Source organism: Antechinus flavipes, chromosome 4, assembly GCF_016432865.1.
Source record: "Antechinus flavipes isolate AdamAnt ecotype Samford, QLD, Australia chromosome 4, AdamAnt_v2, whole genome shotgun sequence".
NCBI classification, from domain to species: domain Eukaryota; kingdom Metazoa; phylum Chordata; class Mammalia; order Dasyuromorphia; family Dasyuridae; genus Antechinus; species Antechinus flavipes.
The window spans coordinates 316,488,304-316,513,293 of NC_067401.1; the positions used below are offsets into that span (position 1 = coordinate 316,488,304).

A 24,990-nucleotide genomic window follows, 5' to 3' on the forward strand; every position below is an offset into this window, starting at 1 on the left:
CGTTCATAAACTGTTATGAGGTAATTAATCTGTGCTGAATTCTTTGCATATTGACCTTCACCTGCTAGTTGGTCAAAAATGACTTATACATTAACTCCTGTTTGCCTATTGTGTCTGGCTGGAATCCTACATAATTCATGATACTCTGAAAGCCACAACAAGTTTTGTCCAGATTCTAAACATGTCCTTGCTATGGATTTCTAATCACTTGGGGGTTAAGATTTCATAAGCCAAACTATCTAGTAACAACTTAACATAAGATGAGATAGCCCCATAAAGAGTGCAACCCTTTTTCAAATCCTTAATTTTTTCCAGATCAAAAGGAATGTATCTTGTCCATTGTTGACCTGAAGAGTCAAGCTCTTCAATCACAAGGTATGCATTTATTTTTAAATCAAATACATCCTATCCTTCATTTTTTGCCTTAACTAATGCCTTTTGTAATCTTGTCATAGGTTGCTTCTTAGGTGGTCCTGATTGTGTCACTGCCTTTCCCCCTCCTCCTTCTCCCTCCACCTATGAAGGGTTAATTGAGGGAAGTAGGTCAAGGTATTGGGAATGACCTAATTTCTCCTGCTGTCAAGTATCACACTCAAAATTGTACTTAACTCCATTCTTATCTGATTCTTCATCCTTTTCACCTAATTTATTTAGATCCTCTCCCTTCTGCTCTTTCTTCTTATAACTTATGTAATTTCCTAAAGCCAGTTTTATTAAATTATATGTATTAAGTGCGTCTTTGGAAATTGAGTCAGGTCCATTTTCACTGTATTATTGACATATTTGCTCTCCTACTAATTTCCACTCCTCTAGATCCAATTCTTTTTCCAGAGAGAACCAAGGAGATGTGTACTGTACAGTTTCCAAAAGTTCAGTGATCTGCTCCCAAATTATAATCAAACCTTGGCTTTTTATAACCCTGACAATGCTCTCTACACATTTTCCTTGAAGAGAAATAGAAGGCTGTTTTCTAAACATCTGTTTTATTTATTTTAGCTGCAATACTATTTTAGCCCTTTAACAGTTTCCTTGTTATAATACACACATCTGTGTGTAAATGTGTATATATATATACATATACACACATTTTTTTAATACAAGTGTGTGTGAGATATTCTCCCTCTTTCCTAGTAGAAAAAAAGCTTTAGGGTTTGTCTTTGTACTGCCAAAATAGAGGATAATACCTAATAAACACGTAGTAAGTGCTTGATAAATGCTTATTGAATTGAATTGAAAGCAGTACAGGATCATTCTATTTGCTCTTCCAAAGACTCCTTCAAGCTTTTATAAACAGCTATCCCTGCTAAGTCTATTCTTCAGCAGGCTCTCATGTGGATTATGTTTTCATTATATCTTCATTGATGTAAGAGATATCAAAGGGGGAAAAAATCTGCCTTGTGATTGCTTGCTTTTTAACCGTTTCCAACTGTCCATCAAAATAATTCTGGAAGAGAAATGCCCAAAGGAACTTGATTGCCCCTGCGACTGTCTCAGTTTCCTTTCAGATGGCCTTTGAGTCATTTTAAGACATAGGGTTCATTTGTTTCCTTAGACTTTCTTGGATCAGTAAAACTATTCCTTTGGAGACATCCAAGAATTGCTGAGAATTCATGCCAAGTTGCCGATATAAATTGCTAGAATTGGAGATCACAATCACAAGAACCATTGGAGAAAATGCAGCTACAAAAATTATGATAAGACAACTGGTTAAGGAAAATGCCAATGAGGTTTGCAGAAGAATTATATGAGGACTACACAAAGATGCTCCTTTAGAGGAGATCATAAGACACTGTGCTACAGTGGGCACAAATGCTTATTATACCCAGACTATGAAGAATTTCTGGGTGGAGGAGACTTTTCCACTGGATCAGGATCATGTCTGTCCCATGTTCGGGCACCAAAATATACTGTTATTCTCTATAATAAGTAATGTTCTCTGAGAGCAGATTTCTTGGGGGCTTCTGGAGGCTGCCTTCGTTTCAGTTCTGTTCAATTACAAGTGCAGCCAGGTATTAAAAGTCCAAATCCTTTATTGCCTCCTTCCTTGGGCCCGGTTAGCTTTCTTAAAGGCCTATCTCTCTCCTTGGTTCCAAGAGCTCCTGCTGCTAATCCTTTGCATCTGCCACTTCAGCCTCCAGCCAGCACAAAGGAGGAAGATGGAATGAATCTGTTCTCGCCTCCGAGAGTGGGCTTCTGCTCTCTGACTTCTGAAATGTCCCAGACTGAATCCTGGTTGAGGCTCCTAGCTTATATATGTTCTCTTAAAGATGTGAATCTTACAGAGCTCTAATAAGTACTAAGTATATTAGTGAACTAGAACTATTAAGTACCATGCTAAATTAGATAACTGATTTAGCACCTTGTAAGAATCCTAACACCCAGGAATGTTATTTTTAAAGAGAAAAAGAATCAAGAAACTTAATCCAAGACAATGTAAATTATTTTTATTTTGGCTGCATAGTTATATTTCACTAAATTAATTTTACTTGTTTCCAATTAAAGTCTCATAGCTTGCCATGTAAACAGTGCATTCACTGTTTAACTGCTGTACAAGAACATTATAAAACACAGAATCAGAATAGAAAGAATCCACTTTACAATATTTCAGATAATTGCACTAAAACAACATTGATTAAAAAGGCTAGTGGGTTCATTGGCAAAACATTCAATGCCCATTCTAATGAAAGATGGTGAAAAATGGCACAAATGAGAAAAAGCAAAACAAACCTGGGAAAACTAGCCATTGTGTTAGTCAGTGATGACAATTTTGATCCATGAACAGTCAATCCTCAGTCAGAAATGAGGAAAGGCAAATAAGAACCCATCAAAAAAAGTTGGGTCGCTGTTTTCAGTGTAGTCAGTTATAAAGAAAGTTGAGCTCTCTGGAATCCAAAAATTATTAGCTACAGCATTTTCATAATTTTTTTTCTTCAATGCACAGTAAACATTTACAAAAATTATACTTCTCCAAACAGAGTTAAGAGTTAAATACAGCCTAAGTAATCACCACCGCTCTTCACAGTAGAGGTATTTACTAGGTACACTACAGCAAATGCTTAATAAATACACATACCTTTGAGACAAATTAAAAATGTGTCCATATATTTTTTCTGGGTTAATACAGTTATCAAAAGAATTAATCATCCAAGAAAGAGTGTGTTAGCATTTTATATCTTGAACTAAGCAATGGAGAGATCTGCTAATCAATTTTTAAAAGTTGTTTGACAATATTTCCTCCACTAGCCCAAACTGAAATCAAAATCAGGTATTTTCCTCGGGCCAACATAAAATCAGATACAAGCATGTACAGCAATACAGATGCACACATGAAACAAGAGTTTTCAATAACAAAAACTAAGTTAACTGTCAACAACTTAAATAATGAGCCAACAGTAAATTTAAATATGGACAAAAATTTAGTTAACTGCTAAATTGAAGAATATGACAACAGCAGAAAAATTTAGAAAACATTTCAATATTAGAAAATATTAAGTTGAAACCAAAGGAAACTTCCCCTCAAATAAAAATGACAAAGTGTTCATCTACTCAGTAACTATACAATGATAAAAACTACAATTAGAGGAATTTTCCTACATAATTTAGATGATGTAGTACAACTGAGCTTCTTTTAACTTTTTCCCAAAGATCCCCAAATGATGAGTCCAAGAATCACCAATCCAATGACAACAATAAAAAGGATGATGCACAGAGTTTTTCGGGACTTGCGCTGCAGGTAGAAAACAAACAAAAACATAAGATGAACAGTCATCTCGTGGTTTATCTTTGTAAATTTAGCATATATTCCTTATATGCAACTAACAGAAAAATAAGCCTTGGGTGTTTAGCCTATTTTATTTGAAGAAAAGATACCTTAGTTTTTGGTATTTACATCTTCAAATAATATTTTGAACAACTCTGTTCAATTTCTATATTTTTATCATTCCACCAAAACAGAAATTATGCTTCAATAAAAATTATAATCAAGTTTCTAGTTCTTAATTGCAACAGTTTCTTCAAATTTAAGGAACTTCTAGGTAGAGATTGAATGGGTTTAAATGCAAAAAAAAAAAAAAAAAAAAAGAAATATCTGAATGGAAAGTGGACCTAATGAGGTCAGATTTCAGACTATATTTTAATGAAATAACCATCAAAAATAGTTGATACTGGCTCACAAACAGAAAAGTTAATCAATGGTAAAGATTAGATATGTAAAAGAAAGCAACTTTGAAAATTTTCACAACTCTAATCAAAGCAATGAGCAAGCATGGCTTCACTTCAAATGATGAGAAATGAACCATTTCTCCTATCTTTTGGCAAAGATGCAATAGACTAAGAATACAGAACAAAACATACATTTTTAGACATGGCTAATGAAAGGTGTTTGCCTACTTATGCTTGTTACAAGGGACTTCTATTAGGAGCAGGAGGTGAAACAGAAGGAAGTGACAGAGTTGCAAAGAAGAAAGATATCAATAAAATGCAAAAAAAAAAATTCAGGGAAGAAAAAGTTAAGATTAAAAATAGGTTAATTTTATTGCCTTGTTAAATATAATGCTTTCCCCTGCCCCTGAGGCAATTGGGGTTAAGTGACTTGCCCAGGGTCACAAAGCTAGGAAGTGTTACGTGTCTGAGGGCACATTTGAACTCAGATCCTCCTAAGTTCAGGGCTGGTGCTCTATCCACTGAGCCACCTAGCTAACTCTTAATGTATATATTTTTAAAAACAAAGTGAATATAATAGAAGTTCATGATTTCACATATAATTTAATACAAATTTAATGTTCTTAAGAAATTAGTTGGAAAAAAAAGTGCTTTTCCTTAAAATATTAGCATTCCCAGAAAAGGCAGAGGACACTGGAATGATAGAATCATAATGCATCATGGGGACCTAGGGGACCTGAATGCTGGCCCAAAAGCAGACATCAAGCAGTGTTATCAAAACTTTTTTTTTTCTAATATAAATATAACCTGTTTGTCAACAGCTTCCTATCAACATTACAGAAGCCAAATCAAAACTATAACTCATAAAAAGTTTAAAACAAAAAATTCCTGGATGATACATCAGACATGTCTGTGGTTGGGAATTATGTTCCATTTCTTCAATCTGGACTTAGAAATAGATTTTCACATTTCTTTTAAATCTTGAAATATCACAACAATATGCAGGCATCATTTTTCTTATTTTTAAAAAGGAATAGAAAGATTTATTAATTTACTCCAAGGAGAACAGTAATGCCCCAAAGGCCAAAGATAAACCTTTAAACTATGAGAACTTTCAGAATTCCAAAGACACAATTACTTCACCCTTCTTACCTGCCCCTAAAATAACCAGATGTATTAGATTCAGTGAAATCTTTAAAAATTCTGTTACTGTCTTTTATAAAATTCAATCATTTGCTAAGTTTGGAAGAACAATGGTATTTTAGGAGATAATAGTCCTCATTTACTGAGTTTCTCTCCTTCAGATCCTAAACTTATACTAAGCTTCAAGACTATTGGGAACAGGTTTCTATCACATTCCTACCTTCATTAGGGAAAATCCTTGGCTATTATTGTAAAGAGAATTTATAACAATTTCCAAATCACCTGAGAGTAAACTTTCATAGCAGAATAGGTTTAAAATCTGGGCACTAATGAAAAAAGATGAAAAGCCTTCTCTCTCTCTTTTCTCTCCCAAATCCTAAAATGTTTTTTATCTTCCTGAATTGCTTTTAACTACTTAGAGAATTGCTTTCACTTGAGGGTTTTAGAATATATATATTTTTTAAATAAAAGAACTGTTAGCTTGAACATCAGGGCTTTGAATGAAACATTGCATCAGATTCAAAACGTTAAGTGAGAAAACCTCCAATAAAATAAATATGGCTTTCTCTCCAGGCACTTTTTAGGACAATCTAGGATCAAATCTATCAGGCTGTAACATAGCTCTCTGTATATGTATGGACCAGAATTCAAACCCCTACATTGCAATGATTCACTGATGTGCTCTTCTTCTGCCTTTGGACCCTCCAAGGGATTCTAGAATCAAGTAGTGGGGACTTTTTTTTTCAAAGGGGGAGGGCACTAAAAAAAATGGACTAGTGAAAAGTTCACCATTCAATGACCAAACTAGTAATACTTGGCTGGGTACCACAGAATTTACCCATTTATCTGTCTGCCAGTGTGATCTCTGGATAGCTAAAGGAATCACTCTAGGAAAGAAAGTAACAATCCCTTTAGTCCTTCAGGTTATTAAACAATGCTGTGAGTATTGATATTAGACCTAAGGAGACAGGAAAAAAAAAAAAAGGAAGGAGAGAAAAAGAGTAGAAAAAGGAAGAGAGAAAGGGAAGAGGGAAAAAAAAGAGAAATGAAAGTGATTCATTAACAATGAGTTTTGGAGTATCACCTGTATTTCCTAGAGTTAAATAAGCTACCCTCATATATGTATGAGCTTTGTCTTCCATCCAACTACTGTTAATAAGTATATTTACAGTTAGTAGCATGACCAGTTCTTTTTACAGGCTCTTTTCTATTTTATTAAATTCTAAATCTCCAAATCCCCTACTTTAAGTTTAAAAACATTTTTTTAAAGAAACAAATATATCATTAGAAAGATTAATATTGGTTACTGTAACAGAGATAGGTGAATTTGCATTATTACCTGATAGTCCGCAGCTCTTGATAGCTGCTGGTTTGCCTGCTGGATATGTACCTCAGCATTTTCTACATTGGCTTCTATGCTGTCTTTAGAAAAACATAGACATGTATAAATTAGTTATGCTCTCCAAATGTTTGTTTTCCAATGCTGAAGTGGCCCCAAGCATTCCTCTTCACTCAACAAAGGTCACAGAGATCTCTGATTTTCAAAAGCAGCAGCTTTACTGAAAGCTGACCTAAATTTGAGGTAATCTGGATATCTGGTTTTCAAAATCTAATCATTATTGTTGTCACTGACATGCCTTAACACCAATATACTGAATAAACTGAATAGAAAATTTAAAAAATATATGATAATTTATGAAGTCTTTATTCTCAATCTTCAATAACTCCCTCAAAATAGAATATTAAATGTGGTAATTAATATCAGGGCTCATCACTACCTGAAACTATTTATTCCCATCTGTTTTCCATCACTGAAGTCTTTACTGAGTAGAAATAAAATAATAATAGATTCCTTCCAAGAATAATACCTCATTCAGAACAAAATATGGACATCAAATGGAAATATTTAATTGTACCAAACAGTAAAATATGTAATATTCTCTGGTTTTTAATAATAATCATTAATAGCTAGCAATTATGGTACACTTTAAGATTTGTAAAGTTAAGAACTAAATGCCTATCTATTAAATGTAGTCTATTTCAGATGACAAATTCCTGTATTCAAAATATTATATTCTATTTAATTTGCTCTCTTTCATCACACACAATGTATATATGTGCATGTATGTGTGCATGTATATATTGGGAGATACCCTATTTTTCAGAGCTAAGGCAGAGCAAGCAAGCTATGCTCTGCAGAAGTCCTGACTCCAAGTTACTTAAAGTCAGTTAAGATTGTGCTCTCTTAGAAGCAGCACTAATAAAAAGCTCTCTCACTGTGTTTCATGACTGATGCCTTTCACTCTGCTAGGAATAATTACTAATGCCTCCAACAAATACAAGCCAAACAAAGTCAGTCCCAATACAAGATAAGTGGTGGAACTAAACAGAACAATCAACATAAAATACTATAAGATTCAGAAATGGAATTGATATATTCCCCCAAGGGAGCAAAGAAGAAGGAAAAAAATAAAACCATTTGTGAAATCAACCTTATGTTGACACATTTAAATTACATGTGCTTACCTATTACATCTCCTTGTTCATGAATCATCATTCCTAAATCCTTAAATATTTCATTTATATCCATAATATCAGCCTGATGGGGAAAGGATAGAGTAATTCGTTAACAACAGAAACTAAGATCTTACACCACCCCATTCCTACTACCTTATCCCACAAAATACACACAAAAACACATTTTTTTTTTGGTATCAGCATATATCCAAAATCTGCAATCACATAAATAATTCCAGAAAACTACTGTACTGATTAATTAAAAAGCCACTCATCATCAGAATTTTCCTGAGATATGATTTATTGTTTTTAATCATCCCTCACATACCATCCTACCTATAATGGAAATTCTTGGGGTTCTTTAATACCCATCTTCCTCCTCTATCATTAAGAAGTTTTAAACTTATCTCTACGTTCCTATGCCCTATATCTTTATCAATTTCAATTGCTATTCTATGCAAAGAAAAAGAAATCTTCGTCAGCTTGCTCACCTTATGCTCCAAGTCCTACACTATGAAAGTTTGTCCCACTTTCCCCTTCAATTATCCTCATTGGAACTTTTATTTTATGATAAACTAACATCATAAACTTTGTCCATGAGTTTCACTTCTATTCCTTTGCCTTAACTAAAATCTGCTTTGTAGGAAAAAAAAAAAAAAAGACACCACTTCTATTAGGCCACTCCTCCTCTGCCACCTATACAGTGGCAGAAATATAAGGGTCACACTCCTCCTTTATCTCATATCCTCTTTTAGAACTGTTTTACTATGCTTACCTAACAACTTTCCCTCTTTAGAATTCATGCCTAGTTATATTAACTCTCTTCAAAACCTTATTATCAAATGACCTACTTGATATACCCCTTCTCCTACCACCAACCTTACTGACTTCCTTAATCATGGTGATAACTCTGATTATAAGCCTTTCTCCTTGAGGGTATATTTCTAGGAAATGATAAAGAACATGGCAATTTTTCTTAACTGGAGTAACCAATACCCAACTTGATGACTTATATGGGTATAAGTGACATTGCCAAAAGAAATTTAGAAAGCACTATTAAGGAAGGGATTATAAAGTTATGAGAAAGAAAGCATGACTGTAAAGTCACACAGGTGTATATTTTCTTTTTCACTGCCAAATAAAGATAGAGGCTTCAAAAAAGACTGGCAATTTATGAAGGGAATAGCTAGTTAAGAATATGTTATTTATGAAGGAGACAGCTAGTTAAGGATACATTATCTAAGAACAAGATTTGGATTCTTGACTAGGGTATGTGACACAAATCAACTGCACAGTGAGGATAAAGGACAGCACATGCAGATAATAGTTCAAGTGAAAAAGACCTAAGATTTTTTTTGTTGTTGTTGTTAGTTTTAGGGGCATTGTAAGTTCAATATAAATCAATAATGTAAAAAGAGAGGCAAAAATTAAAAAAAAAAAAAGTGAAGTCCATCTTTGCTTCCAATCATAAAAGCATAGTATTTAGAGTAGCTGCTCTCAATCTTTCTGATCTTGACATACTTTTACATTTGTAAAATTACTGAGGACCCCAAAGACCTTTTGTTAATGTGGTTTATATCCATCCACGTTAACAATACCAATGCTGAGAACTTCCTTCTAAGATTATAGATGATTTACTCTCTATATATACACAGTAAGGTCCTGATTAATGTGAATAAATTAACCCTCAAGTAATCACATAATTTGAATTCACACTACATATTCCCATTAGGCTTGAACCTATTGCCATATATATTATAATTCTAATTAATATACATTCAAATATATGTAGTGAATTCAGAGGATTACTGTTTGTACTAACATGGACCTATATATATCTTGCTTGCACATATTTCACTTCCATTAGACTGTGTTCCTTGAAGGCAAAATCTTTGCTTTTCTTTGTGTCTCCAATGCTAAGCCTATGGTGGGGCTTAATAAGTGCTTTGTTGTCATCACTGTTGGAGATGAAAAAACAAACAACTGAGGTTATGGTCTATGTGGGAACTCCCTCTAAGACATCTATGAATTAGGTAAATCCTAGATACATAGAGACTAAATGATTCAGCTAGAATCACAAAGTTAGTATCAATAGTAAAATATGAATTCAAATCTTACTGATTATAAGCTAGATGCCTCTCTTATGAATTAAGACTAAGGCAATATTATCTGTAGTTATTTTAAATTAAGTGATTTTAAGATAATTAGCACATTTAGAACATAAAAGTTCATTATAGGATTATTGCAATAACAAAGATACTAATAATTCAGATTTATATAGTATAACAAGGTTTACAATGTATTTTGGCTCTTTGAGGAATCTTAAAGATCATCTAATCCACCTCTGTACTTCACAAAGAAAAAATAAAGATGCAGAAGACAAAGATTCTCAAATTCACATAGAAGTAGCAGAGATGAGATTTGAGGTTGTGTTCTTTGACTCAAAGTCCAGTGCTCTTTCTACTACCCTATCCTCTATGTGATATCTTCCAAAGTACCTTAGTTTTTATTAATAATAAAATTAAGACACCAAAATGTCTTCTGATCTTATTAATCATCACAGTTATAAAATGCCCCTGAGATAATCAACTCTTTACAACTGTTAAAAGATTTTTTAAAAAGCATGTTTTAATTTATAGATTTTTTTTTTAATTCACCTAAGCACACACATTCTCTATTCCTTAAAGATTTGACTCAGATACAAGTTTCCTCATGAAGTTTCTTCTAAGGTTTCTCCCTATCAGCTTCTTCCTGTCCAAATTTCTCCTAGTATTCTCTGGAATTATTTTTAATCTCTATAACATTCTACTCTGTACCATGTTTATTTACATAAATGCCTTATTTTTCACCCCACACCCAAACTCCTCACCATTAGATAATAAGCTTTTTGAGAATTAAAAGTACCTAATTTTTCCATTTGTGCCTCCCCAATACATACAATACTATTTTTTAATATAGTAGGGTGCTTTAAAAATGTTTGGAAATAATAACTAGTAGAAGAAAAATAGATTCCAACAGGGGCCACTTGGAAATTTTTATATTTTTTGTACCTTAGTTAAGTTATATACCTATATAAGACAACATTGTACCGAATAATTTGTAGCACTGTAAAGATACAAACATATATATGTATATGTATATGAAGCAACAGAAGAATTATACAGTAGCAACCCAATGTAGATACTACAAACTACCTAGGAGCCACAGATTTTCCATTTGTACAATTATTTTCTTGTGGCTTTAAATCACTAGGGATTAATGTGCTCAGCTGACTGAAAAATATCCAATAACTTGACTCTTGCATTTTTTCCATAAATCCCCTAAGGCTTTGCATCTTTTGTCTAAGTCCTGCTTACTTTCAAAGAAAAATAGTCCATTTCTTCAAAAAGGAATTATTTTAATGTCTATACTTTAAAGGTGACATACTTATGTTTTTCCCTGACATCATTTTGTATCCCTTCCTTTCTTAACTCAATGCTCATTTTTAAGACAATAAACCATCCCTGAGAAGGCCTTACTGCAAGTAGATTTGGCAGTTGTAGATGAAGAGGGAAGCACAGCTTACTTCAAGTTGCCTAATAGAGGATTCTCTCTCTTGAATAAGGTGGAGATCATCTTCTGTAATGTCTTCATCCTGCAGCTGAGCTTGAGGTTGGGTTTGACTAAAGAAAGAAAGAGGAAAAACAAGTGAATTTAGAGGGGAAAAACTAACTTGATTCATATTCTATGTATGAAAATTTATTAGTTTAGAATTGTTTATGTAAAAATTTTATTAACATAATGTAAACATTAAACTGGCCAAATTAATCCATTTCTCCAAAGATGACACATTAAGCTATTTTAATCCACATTGATCTTAAGTCTCATTTTTGTGATTCTAAAAAGTATATCTGAAAATGGAATATTTCTTTATGATTTAATTCATTGTTGATTTGGTATGCTTTTTATTTAATGAAACAAGGCCAGTTATCAGTTGTCAACAATTACTTAGGCCTTATGAATTTTCACTAAACCAAAACGTTTTCATCCAAGTTTTAAAAACTGATAATAGTTTCTGAAAATTTTTCTTTAAGGAATGAAAGCTTGATACTTCTCTTCAATTTATTATCATTTTTGCAAGACATGATATTCAAAGTTTTCATTTTGGATCATTTCAATGCAATAGTTACAAATTTGAACATATCTTTTAATTGGCATAATGGCATAATCACTTACCTTTCCCAAGATACAAGATTTCTCTCTTTAGAACTATCTTCAGGAAAACCACCCTGTGTGATTTAATGATAAGATGGAATGACAGAAGAGAAAAAAAAAGGAAAAGGGAAGAAAAAGTTATAGTTCTTATGAAAGTTATTATAAATAGACAGTATATGCTGTTATAAAACAACATTTTTTAAATTGCTATTCTATTAAAAGAAACACCAAAAGTTTAACTCAGCAATGTATTCACAACATATGCTATGTAGAACAAATTATAAATACTAATTTGTTAAACATGAGTACTTCTATGAAACCATTATCACCCTGGTACTATCACTTCTTTTCTTTTTCTAGGACAACTTAAAATCAGATTAACTCTAAAATGTTTGTGCTTTTTATTTTGGATTACCAATCTACCAAAAGTAGTCTTCATGATTATATTAATTTTATTTGGATCTAGGTAATATCTTTACTCAATTTACTTGAAAACTTTTCATAATAATCATCATGCAAAAAGGCAGTGAGGTAGTGCAGCGGATAGAGCACCAGCCCTGAAATCAGGAAGACCTGAATTCAAATCTGGTCTCAGACACTTAACACTTCCTAGCTGTGTGACCCTAGGTAAGTCACTTAACCCTAATTGCCTCAGCTAAAAAAAAAAATCATCATCATCATGCAACCTGGAGAAACAAATGTTAGCATCATTAGTTTCATGCAGAAAAATCTTTACTGTGAAATTCAAGTTTTGGGCTGAATCATCTCCAAGCAAGATGTGCTCTATGAAGGATAAGTTATTTGAAAAATTGTGAAATGTACTGACAAAGGAACAGACAGACATAATACATATAACATACATTTTATTCCCTTGGTTCTGTAATTAGTCAGGGAAGAAGAAACAAATAAAGGAAGATGAAAGGCTTTAACTTTCAGGATGTACTTAGTCCACATGCTTCTGAATTTGACAACTTGACAAAGAATAAATTCACCAAAATCTTCACTCTGCACATGGTAGGTTCTAAAATAAATATTTTCTGAACAGATGAATTTTTTGTTAACATAGAATGATAAAGATGGATATACACACTAAACAATCCTCAGAAAGGATCATAATATTTTTATTCTAATAATGAGTTTTTAGATACTTACAGAAACCCTGGAACTGGCTCTTACTCTGGCAACAAAATCTTTCTCTTTTTCAGCAGCTTGTCTTTGGACTTTCTGGAAATTTGTTAGTGAAGCTGTGAATTCAGCAACTAGACGATCTTTCTGTATTTTCCTTTGACGCTACAGAAAAGAGAAATAGGTTTACTAGAATTAAGCTGTCCAGTCTACTCTTCAGTCCAGCTGTGCTAAAATTTTCGCCATGTTTTGTTTTGTTTTTCACTATTTCCATGCTTATAGTTAGTCATTTAATGAAACAACTTTCCACTGGCAAAAACCAAAGTGATACTCAAGAGCATGAGGTCATCATTTGGCTTTGAAAGGTCTCCAGCACCTAGCACATTCTTTGTATGATTTAGTAACTATTGAATGAAGAAATGAACGAGTGGCTTTTATTAGCACCCTTATGTGCTACTCATTTCCACATTGTTGGATTTTTTACCCATTGCCTACTATGCAGCTAGGTGTAACAGTGGATATAGTGCTGAATCTAAAATCAGGAAGACCTAAGTTCAAATCTGGCCTCAGACATTTACTAGCTGTGTGACCTTGCATTGGTCATTTCTCTGTTTATCTCAGTTTCCTCAACTGTAAAACAGGGTTAATAACAACAAAGTTTTTGTTAAGAGTCCAATGAGATAATGTTTATATAACACTTAGCACAGTGTCTGGCACACAGTAGGCACTCTATAAATGCTTATTCCTTTCCCTTTCCATGTGAGTTCAAATTTTGCCTCAGATACTTAATAACATTACTAACATGAGCAAATGACTTAACCTCTCAGCTATCAGTTCCTGCATCTAGAACCTGAGAATAATAATTGCATCTATCTCACAAGTTTTAAGGATCAAATAAGATAACTTGTAAAACTCTTTGCAAACACATTTTCTATGTAAAAGCTAATTGTTAATTTATTACTACAAAACAGAATAAGCACCTTTTTCTTACAGACAAGTTTTCAATAAACTTATCTTGGTGACACCTTCCAACTCCACATTACACAAAAGCAACAAATGAAAAAACAAACCCTAACTGTAAGTTGGAATAAGTGTTTGGAGAACTAGGAAAGAAAGCATCATGCATATGATTAATTATGGATAAGGGCCACTGCTTAGTATAAGATTTTTTTTTCATCTGTTAATTAACCTGCAATAACATTTTTAAAAAATGGTAGCCAACATACTATTAAAATAGATCACAACACATTTTAATAATTAATTTTATTGTAAATATATTACCAACATATCTAAAAGTTCAATACCTGTTCACTTGGGGTTGTGGGCAGAGATCCAAACTCTTTTATGTACTTATCTGTTTCTTTGGCAAGTTGGTTTGTATACTGTTGCTTCTGTTGCCTAGTGAAAAAATAAAATTATTATAGCCAAAGAGTATAGTAATAGATTTAAGTCAACAACTCTACTGCCTAAACCAACTCAAATTAATAGTTTTCTACAGAACAATTATTTAAAGATGGTCCCAAAAGATGGCAGAAAAACCTGTTACAAAGTCTTTGTATAGTAAATACTGTTGTCATTCTGGTTAAGGTTATTAATTATCACAAGGTGGAAATAAAAACTAATCAGTAACTTAAGAATCATAGAATATGAGAGGTGGTAGGGGCCTCAGAGTTCACCTAGACCAGCTCTGTCATTTTACAGATAAATTAAGAGGCAGACAGGACAAGCGACTTACCTCAGTACAAGCATCTTGTTACTAACAAATTCTGGACTAAATCTCATTAGTCATAGTGCAGTTTTCTTTTTCCTACATGATTTTCAGAGAAATTGCCAACATTTTCATTTGATTTGTGCAATGTTTGCTAATAAAAAATTACATTAATATTATCTGTATATAGACATTGATAAAAGCAAAATTACCTTATAAGGAGATGAGAATCTTGAAAAAGAGCACAGGGAGCTGGAGATTGGGTTGTTAAAAATGCACATTTAGGTAATTTTTTTGAACTACCTCGTAGTCTTCCTGTAGTTAGCCAAAAGTATCTAAAGCCTGGACCTCACAGATATTCAAGGATGCCCAGTTAACTGTTATGATATGAACAGCTGTTATGGTATCAGGGAAGTATTCCAGTTGGTTATAGTTGAGTATTTGGTGGTAACAAATGATGAGAGCTGACATATGCATTATCAAGTTTGCTAAAAAGTTTACATGCATTGTCTCAATGAGTCTAAGGGAGGCAGTACTATAGATATTATCCTAATTAAACATGAAGATGAAGAAACTAAGGTTTAAAGAGTTTAAATGACTCACTCATGGTCCCTCAGATAGTATCAAAGGAAGGACTCAAGGGCAGCTAGATGACACAGTGGATAGAATGCAGAGCCTGGAGTCAGGAAGACCTGAGTTCAGATCAAGACACAGTTACTTACTGGCTTACTTACTCAGATACTGGTGGGCAAGTTATTTAGATAACCATCTGTTTGCCTCAGTTTTTTTCATCCCCTTACAAAATGGGATGAAGAAATGGCAAATTGATCCAGAATCTTTGCCAAGAAAACCTCTAACAGGGTTATAAAGAGTTAGACATTAACTGAAACAACTCATCAACAGCCACAAAACAACTTCCTGACTTTAAGTCTAACTATCTATTCATTAAACCATGTTGCTTCATATTCCTGAGAAGTGGCTACATATATTTTGCTTAAAAACCTCCAGTGATAGTGAACTTATTATCTCCAAGACAGCTCACTTTACACAGCTTTGTTAGTAAGTTTTTCTTTACATGGAACTTTTTCTCCAAACCTCTATCACTTAATTGTGCATTATGAAGCCAAGAAGTACAACCTATTTGTCCCTTTTGCACATGATAGTTTTTTTTTAATACCTGTATTAAATATTTCCAGAGAAAACCTTAGTTTTCTCATCTCTATTCTTCAATTAAAGAATGCCCCATTCCTTAAATTAAATGAGAAGATTACAAGATCTGCCTCATTGGAGAGTGGTAGAGACTATCAGAGAAACTGTTTTGTATGGTGTAGGTATTCCTGACTGGACCAATGACATTAAAGGCTGTAGTCCAGAGTTGTAAATTGTGCTGAGCACATGGGTTTTCTTCCCTCACATGTTTCCCTGACAAAGTCCTATACGTATGTGACCAGCCTTCTCCATGGTAGCTAAGTAATGATAGGAGAATGTGAACTAGGATTATATGCAGATCATAATGTCGTTATTATTGTATCTGTTTTAATGATTATCTATAAAATTTCCTTTGCCTTATTGTTAAAAAAGTTTATGTTTAAAATCTAAGAATGTTATTGTTGCATCTGATATTTGTAAAAAGAAATTTATCAGTAAAGATTTAAGGATTAAATTGAAGAAATTAAGGGACTATTTTCCCTCAACAAGGTTGCTTATCCCTAGGGCCTTGAGAAAATTCAAATGATTTTTCTTTGGGAAATCAGACCTACTAGTGAGGTAGCAGGTTGGAGTGACTGAGGCATCCTAAAAATAGATAACCACTTCTTCTTATGAGAGAAATGAGGCAGTATACAGTGGGTATGAATCCCTCACATACACAAATCTTTTACATGGAGTATTTTAACTTTTTTTTTTTTTTTTGCTGTCACATTATTGAGATTATAGTATACTTAAGATCCCTTAAATTCTTTTTTCACTAAAGCTATCATCCTCCCCATACCTTTCCTATATTATACCTATGTATATGAGATTGTACTAAGATGCTGAACAGGTAAAATTTGACTTTTGGCTTATTAGACTAGACCTTCTCAGTTGTAGCCTGTTTAGGCTTTTGGGGAACCAGATTTTTTTCACTAATGTGGTAGCTGTCCTTTCTAGTTTTGTGCTATCTGAAAGTAAGATGAACATACCATCTATATAATGACTAACAACACAGGGCCAAGAAGAGATTATGATCATATTCTGCTAAGGCTCAGAATGCAATACTTAAGAGATTATTCAATGAGATGATTTAAGCCATAAACGACTATTTTCTGAATCTCACCATTCAACTAATTCCAAGTCTACTTAAATGTATAGCTGTCTTTCTACATCTCTCCATTTCATGAAATAATTATCAAATGCTTCAGTGAAGACTAGGTATAATATTCCCCTGATCTTCCAATTGTCAAAGAAAAGGGATTGGTCTGGCCTACCATGTTCTTGAAAAAGATGTAACATTTCTTTAGAAGCTCATTAACTATTCCTTTACTAATATACTCTGCAATTTTTTTGAGGAATTGAGCGAATAAGCAAATAATATACAGCCATAGAAAAAGAAACAAATGAGTTGAGCAGTTCTTCCTTCTCTTACTCATTTGTTATTGACACATTCACCTTGGGAAATGGTCCTGTTTCTTTCACTCTCATTGCCCCCAAAATACCATTGTTTTTTCCTGGTAAGGCAGTTGGGGTTAAATGACTTGCCCAGGGTCACACAGTTAGAAGTGTTAAGGGTCTGAGGCCGCATTTGAACTGAGGTCTTCCTGACTTTAGAGCTTATGCTCTATCCACTGCATCATCGAGCTGCCCCTAAAAAAGCATTTTACAAATACTTTCATTCTTTAGGTTTCCTTGCCAGCTACATTTTATTTTTGGCTTTACTAAACCTATTATTATTATAGAACCAATTCAATTTTTTGTGAACATCTTCCATTGACTGTTATTGCTTCCACTTTCTGTACAGATCCTTAAAAACTACCTAAGATTGGGGCAGCTAGGTGGAGCAGTGGATAGAGCACCAGCCCTGAAGTCAGGAGGACCGGAGTTCAAATATAATCTCAAGACATTTAACACCTAGCTGTGACCCTGGGCAAGTCACTTAACCCCAACTGCCTCTGCAAAAACAACAAACAAGCAAATAAACAAACATACAAAAACCTTCTTAAGATGATTGAAGATTTCTCAGTGAATCTTCACCATCTCTTTCGACTCATTTTTTATTTCTTCTTCTTCTTTGTCTTCTGAATCTCATTCCTGAGAGTTTCTCATTCTTCCCAACTAACATCCCTGGCAAAAATTCAGCACAGGAATCCTACCTTTTCTTTATTTTTACTTTTTGAAATCTGATTTCCCCAAATCTAGAGTGAATATAACTATACTGGATCTATTAATATTACATCTGTATATATATTCTTTTTCTAGCACAAATTCTAAAGTAGAACATTTTTTTCCTCGCCTATATATTAATATCACCCCCAATAATAATTTCCTTCTTGTTGAGAATCAAACCCAAAATAAAATTACTCATAGTAGGTAATTTTCTATCTTTTGAGGGATAATAGAATCATTAAGGAAAGTTAAGTAATTATTAGCTAGTATGTTATTAGTAATGAGAACTACAATTAATGTACTGGTAACTGAAGTCCATCATCATTATCAATCATTCTTCTCTGTTGGGCTTGTGATCTGTTTTCCAAATTCATCTACTTTTTTTTTCTGTCAAGATATATCTGTAAACAGACAAATGAGTTCATGGGACTTACTGAATTTCTTGGAATTTTACTTTTATGAACTTCAGGAAATTACTAATGAAATTCTCCCTATAACAGTCTCCTTCCTCTTTTTTTTTTTCCTTTCATTTAAAAGCTTTTTGATTAAATTTCAAGGCTCCAGGGTAAAAATCTTGGGAAAGATTTCTACTCATTGTCACATGCATTACTAAACACAAGATAAGTGACTGATGAGTTGCTACATGAAAATGTTAATCAACTTGCTAAGGCTTTGTTGGTGTTTCCTAATCATGCCAAGAAAGCCCAAAAGGAAAAAAAGATGAAAGATAGCTTAAACAACTTCTAAGAAACATACCATCAACTATTTCTTGTCACTTACATATATTTTACTTGTCTATTATGCCAGAACCTTAAAACTAACTAGAGAGTAGATTTTTAAAAAGCCCCAAATAAATATTGCTTTAGACAATAAAAATGAATATATATTTTAATTAGTTGGAATGCATGTTCAATGTGAGTAATCCTAAGAGAGCTGCTGACAATGTTAGTATTTTCAATATAATTAATTGTATGTAGAAAACCAATTTTCTGATTTTGAGGTGGAGCACAGGGAGTTTACTCTTTACATGCTCATATGTAATTGTTATCTCCTCCATTAGAATGTAAGATCTTTATGGGTAGAGATTATTTTATTCATTGTATTTTTATCCCTACTGCCTGTAGTCATAGACCTTATTCACATTTAAATTTCTCATGCATTATGAGAAATAATAAGGATAAAGGTCTGGAATGCAGGGCTAGCAATAACCCTTCCTTCTATCTTAGTATTATGGTAAGCTCATTGGTGGTATCTATCTGCACAGTTAGTGTCACAGCGATAACAGATCAGGAAGAATAGTCAATGTTGTGAAATAAGAAACCAGATTCCCTGGCACCCACCTGTATTTTTCAAGGATAACAGATTTCTTCTAGTCATACAAGGGTAGCTGATGGTACAGAGATAATGATTTTCTTTCAATTAAAGTTATTTATAGGGAAAACAACTTTTAAAATGTAACTCAAAGAAGAAAACTGAACTTCTAGACTCATGAACTTAATTCAGAAACAAACAAACATGGCTCAGGCAGTTACAGAATAGACTCAAGTATAAAATGGCATCAAATATAAAAATCACTGTTTGATTTTCTTAAAATATAGAAGATAATAACTATGTACACAAACATATACAGAATAAACCACCCATTTTCTATATCAAATAGGATTCTATAAGTAATTCACTCTCTTGGAAACACTAATAATATTAAATCAGAAATTCTCTTGGTATTATTCACATTGAATATGTTTCCAACTAATTAAAAATCTGATGACTTCTACTATCAAAAGCAACATTTTGGGCTAGAATAAATCCACCATTATTGTAACATCACAACAATAAAATATATGAAAATGGCAAGAAATATTTAAAGGTGTAATTAGTGAGATGGCCACCAGTTGTCCCCTACTCTTCTTTGTGTATGAAGAGGATAGAAGAAGATAGTCTTTTGATTCCTATTATCTACTGAATGCTCCCATTTGACTTTTAGATCCTTGCCCAGAATCTAATTACATCCTCATAAAGTCTATAGCAGCCCAAATAAAGAAATCCCTTCATTACCTTCAGGCATAATGGGTTTCTTTGGAACCTACCAGAAGTCTTCTAAATGGTTCTTCAAAGCAGTCCCAAACTAGAGGAGAACTTACACTTAGGTGACGCAAGATGCATGTGGTTCTACTATAAGAATCTGAAAGCACCTGTTTCAAAAGTAAAGACCTACTAAAGGCCATGGATAACACAATCATTTGTTTAAAGAGACTGTTTAAGAGGATTCTGGGAAAATGGTAGATTAGGTTGGTAAATTTCAAGCTCTCCTGATTTCCCCCACAAATAGAACAAATTAACACCTCAAAGAAAACATAGACTGGTGAAAAATCAAGAAAACTTGGGGCAGAACACCAGTCTTTTGGACACAACTACAGGAAATTTGATGTGAAGACTTTTTTAAGTATGAGGTGTAAACACCCTGTGGTTATCTGGGTTTGTCTGGAGTCTCAGCAGGAACCACAGAAACTTTAACACCTCCCTGACAGTTTGTTGAGTTGGGGCCTAAGTTTGGAAAGACTGAATGAAGCTTGGCTGATGGGGAATAGCAGGCCAAGCTATGCTGCTGAGACAGCACTGGGAGAGAAGAAATCAGCACACCAGTGAATGCAAAAGTAGTGGGGAAGGGAGGCTGCTGGCTGCAAGCACCCGCTAGAGGGTGGAGCTTTTCATTTGAGGTTCTAGGTCAGAGGAGAGAGCTGAAGTGAGGCCAGAGATACTATCTGCCCCAGCTCTTCCTCCTCCCCCCCTCCCCCCGGATTAGATTCTTATTAGATTCTTATACTAATACATCTTATTAAAAAAAAAAAAAAAGAGCCAGCAAAAAAACATACTAAGGAAACAGGGAAGACCTGGGTTCATCTTCACACAAGGACATTGGAGTAAAAAAGCTTTCACCACAAAGAGTAATGTGAAATGGCTTCCTGTCCAAGAGAGAATTTATAGAACTCAAAAATAAAATTTAGAAGCAAATGAGAGACACTGAGGAAAAAACTAAAAAACTAAAAAATAAAAATAAAAACCATCCAAGAAAAACAAAAAGATTATGAAAAAACAATTAACCAACTAGAAAAGGAGATAGAGTCTCAAAGACGAAAGTAACTCTTAGAAAATTAGAATTGGACGAAGGGAAGCCAGTGAAGCTATGAGAGATAAAGAAATAATAAAACAGGGGGCAGCTAAGTGACGCAGTGAATACAGCACCAGCCATGAAATCAGGAGGACCTGAGTTCAAATCTGTCCTCAGACACTTCCTAGCTGTGTGACCCTGGGCAAGTCACTTAACCCTAATTGCCTCAGCAAAAAAAAAAAAAAAAAAAAAAGAAAGAAAGAAAGAAATAACAAAACAGATCATAAACAATGAAAAAAATAGAATGGAATGTGAAACATCTTTTAAGAAAACTGACATCTTGAGAATAGATCAAGAAGAGAAAATATAAGAATAATTGGACTACTTAAAAAAGGACCTTTCAAAATAATGCAAGAAATAATCCAAGAAAATTGTCCTGGAGTGACAGAGCATGAAAGTAGAAATAGAAAAAATTCACTGATTGCTACCTCAATAAAAGATCCTTTGTGGAAAGTACATAGATACATTATTGCCAAATTTGGAAATCCCCAGATCAAAGAGAACATTTTACAAGAAACAAGGAAAAAAAAAAAATTCAAATATTATGGAGCTACAATTAGAATTATATAGGACTTATCAGCAGCCATAATAAAGGATCACAGGTCCCATAATCATATCTATTGACAATCAAAAGACCTAGGCCTGTGGCCAAAGATATCATATCCAGCAAAACTCTCTATAATATTGAACAAGAAAAAGTGGACATTTAATGAATTTGCAGTTTTTCAGGACTTTCTATCACCCAAACTTGAACTTAATAGAAAATTTAACATATAAGAGCCAATTTCAAAGAGCAATTTCAAGTAACTCAACATGGATAAATTGCCTTTTTTTTTTACACTGGAAATTTATAGCATATGTTCAAGACTGACATCAATAATATAACAGCTCAAAAGAACGACTGGGGCAGAATTAAGGTAAACACAGTAATTATGTCATACAAATGAGTTTCAGTGACACTAGAGACATTAGAGAGTAGAGGAGGGCTCACAGTTCGGAAAACCTATTCATATCTGGAATGGGTTAAGTAGGTAACACTACATATGAAGAGCTTAATACCCTCAAAATCTACAAAGAAATATGAAGGGGACAGATGGACAGACAGGGAAGCAAAGGATTAGGGAAGGAGACAAGGGTGGGATCCATAGGTGGGAATAGGTTAAGTAATAGCAAGGCAAGTCAGGAGCAGAATTACAGCAAAGGGTCAGCAGGGATAGGAAATATGTGTGTGTCTATGTGTGTATATGTATGTGCATATGTATATCTATATATGTATTTTATCCTAAGTCATTGCCTAAATATAAACTTTGTAATCAATTTTGAAATCATGTAATTTTAAAAGGGCAATAATGGATTTCAATGGAAAAGTTTGCATTTAATTTCATATATACTTCTCCTTAAATTAAGCCCAAAATAATATATACTGCAAATAACGAAAACATGTTATTTCTTTGGTTATTGGGACAAAGAAAAAAACACTCACAGTTGTTGCCTCAATTCAGGTGAGTCTTGAGGTGTTCCAAGTTGATTCAACGATCTTTGTATTTCCCCAGCTATTAGAAAGAATGAGGGAAAAATCCATCAATAAGTTATTTTATATAGAATATTGCTTTATTGTAGCAATAAAAAGCTTTTTGTATAATAGCTTTCAAATTATAGTTATCAAACAAATGACATGAGTAATGTGAAATATTCAGTTAAATAAATGTTGAAACACCATGTTGTACTATGAATTCTCTTTCATTCAAGTCTCCATTTTGCAAATAAGCCAGCTGCTAGTTAAAAAATGTTACTTCAGATTCATCTTAAAACTATAAACATACAAATTTAACTATGAACTAAAGCTCAAACAGGCAGGTTTTATGTCTGAATCATTAAACAGAACTAATTTTCTATTAATACTAGGATTGTAAGCAACTTTGAAATTTATGGAGTTCAATCTCCAACTCAACTGCCCATTTAATTCCTCTATCTTCTTGATTCCATTTTCTCCTGTCTTTTGGGACCTAACTATAATACACATATTCTCCTTCTTTCTCTGTCTCTCTCTCTGTCTCTCTCTCTCTCTCTCTCTCTCTCTCTCTCTCTCTCTCTCTCTCTCTCACACACACACACACACACACACACACACACACATTCACTCTTAATTTCAACTATTTCCTTCCTGTCTGCTTCTATATGCTCTTTTCTAGAAAAGGGGAGAATTTTCTTCCAACTTTTCTATGATATCAATTGGTTACCCCCTCTCCCATTCTAATAAATTTAGTTTCCCAAAGATCACCAATAATTTATTTAGGAGTAAAATAAGAAATAAATATCATCCTGGCTCTATAGAATTTACTTCTCTTTTTTTTTTTTTTATACATATTTAAACATTTATTATGTTGCACAAGAATATGAACACAAAACTCAAGAGAAGCATAGAAAAATAAATGGGGAAAATATATTATTTAAAGGTTAAGCGGTTCAGATCCCTGGATGAAAAAACTATATCTGTAACTCTTTTTTTTTTTTTTTAATTTTTTATTTAATAATTACATTATATTGACACTCGTTTCTGTTCCGATTTTTTTCCCCCTCCCTCCCTCCACCCCCTCCCCTAGATGGCAAGCAGTCCTTTATATGTTGGATATGTTGCAGTATATCCTAGATACAATATATGTTTGCAGAACCGAACAGTTCTCTTGTTGCGTAGGGAGAATTGGATTCAGAAGGTATAAATAATCCGGGAAGAAAAACAAAAATGCAGATAGTTTACATTCGTTTCCCAGTGTTCTTTCTTTGGGTGTAGCTGCTTTTGTCCGTCATTTATCAATTGAAACTCAGGTTTCTTTGTCAAAGAAATCCACTTCCATCAAAATATGTCCTCATACAATATCGTTGTCGAAGTGTATAATGATCTCCTGGTTCTGCTCATTTCACTTAGCATCAGTTCATGTAAGTCTCGCCAGTCCTCTCTGTATTCATCCTGCTGGTCATTTCTTACAGAACAATAATATTCCATAACATTCATATACCACAATTTACCCAGCCATTCTCCAATTGATGGGCATCCATTCATTTTCCAGTTTCTAGCCACTACAAACAGGGCTGCTACAAACATTTTGGCACATACAGGTCCCTTTCCCTTCTTTAGTATTTCTTTGGGATATAAGCCCAATAGAAACACTGCTGGATCAAAGGGTATGCACAATTTGATAATTTTTTGGGCATAATTCCAGATTGCTCTCCAGAATGGTTGGATTCGTTCACAACTCCACCAACAATGCATTAGTGTCCCAGTTTTCCCGCATCCCCTCCAACATTCATCATTATTTTTTCCTGTCATCTTAGCCAATCTGACAGGTGTGTAGTGGTATCTCAGAGTTGTCTTAATTTGCATTTCTCTGATCAATAATGATTTGGAACACTCTTTCATATGAGTGGTAATAGTTTCAATCTCATCCTCTGAAAATTGTCTGTTCATATCCTTTGACCATTTATCAATTGGAGGAATTTACTTCTCTTAAGTCTCAATTTCTACATCCATAAACTCAAGTAATGTGGTAGAATAGAAAGAATTTTGGATCAGAGGTTATAGGTTCAAATCCCAGATCTTCCTCTTATTGGATTT

At 33.6% G+C, this 24,990-nt stretch overlaps 1 protein-coding gene across 2 annotated transcripts in view; it reads right to left on the minus strand.

Moving 5' to 3' along the window:
- Nucleotides 1–2,422: 2,422 nt before the first annotated feature.
- The window catches only part of STX7 (syntaxin 7), a 53,703-nt gene continuing 31,135 nt past the window's right edge, over nucleotides 2,423–24,990 (minus strand). For both annotated transcript variants that reach the window (XM_051997757.1, XM_051997758.1), the window contains 8 exons: nucleotides 22,861–22,930; nucleotides 14,445–14,538; nucleotides 13,168–13,305; nucleotides 12,037–12,089; nucleotides 11,387–11,483; nucleotides 7,831–7,903; nucleotides 6,644–6,726; nucleotides 2,423–3,727 (listed from right to left, as the gene is read on the minus strand). In XM_051997757.1, the coding sequence (XP_051853717.1) occupies nucleotides 3,629–3,727; nucleotides 6,644–6,726; nucleotides 7,831–7,903; nucleotides 11,387–11,483; nucleotides 12,037–12,089; nucleotides 13,168–13,305; nucleotides 14,445–14,538; nucleotides 22,861–22,930 (707 nt within the window). In that variant the 3' untranslated portion in view covers nucleotides 2,423–3,628. The remainder of the gene's footprint in view (nucleotides 3,728–6,643; nucleotides 6,727–7,830; nucleotides 7,904–11,386; nucleotides 11,484–12,036; nucleotides 12,090–13,167; nucleotides 13,306–14,444; nucleotides 14,539–22,860; nucleotides 22,931–24,990) is intronic.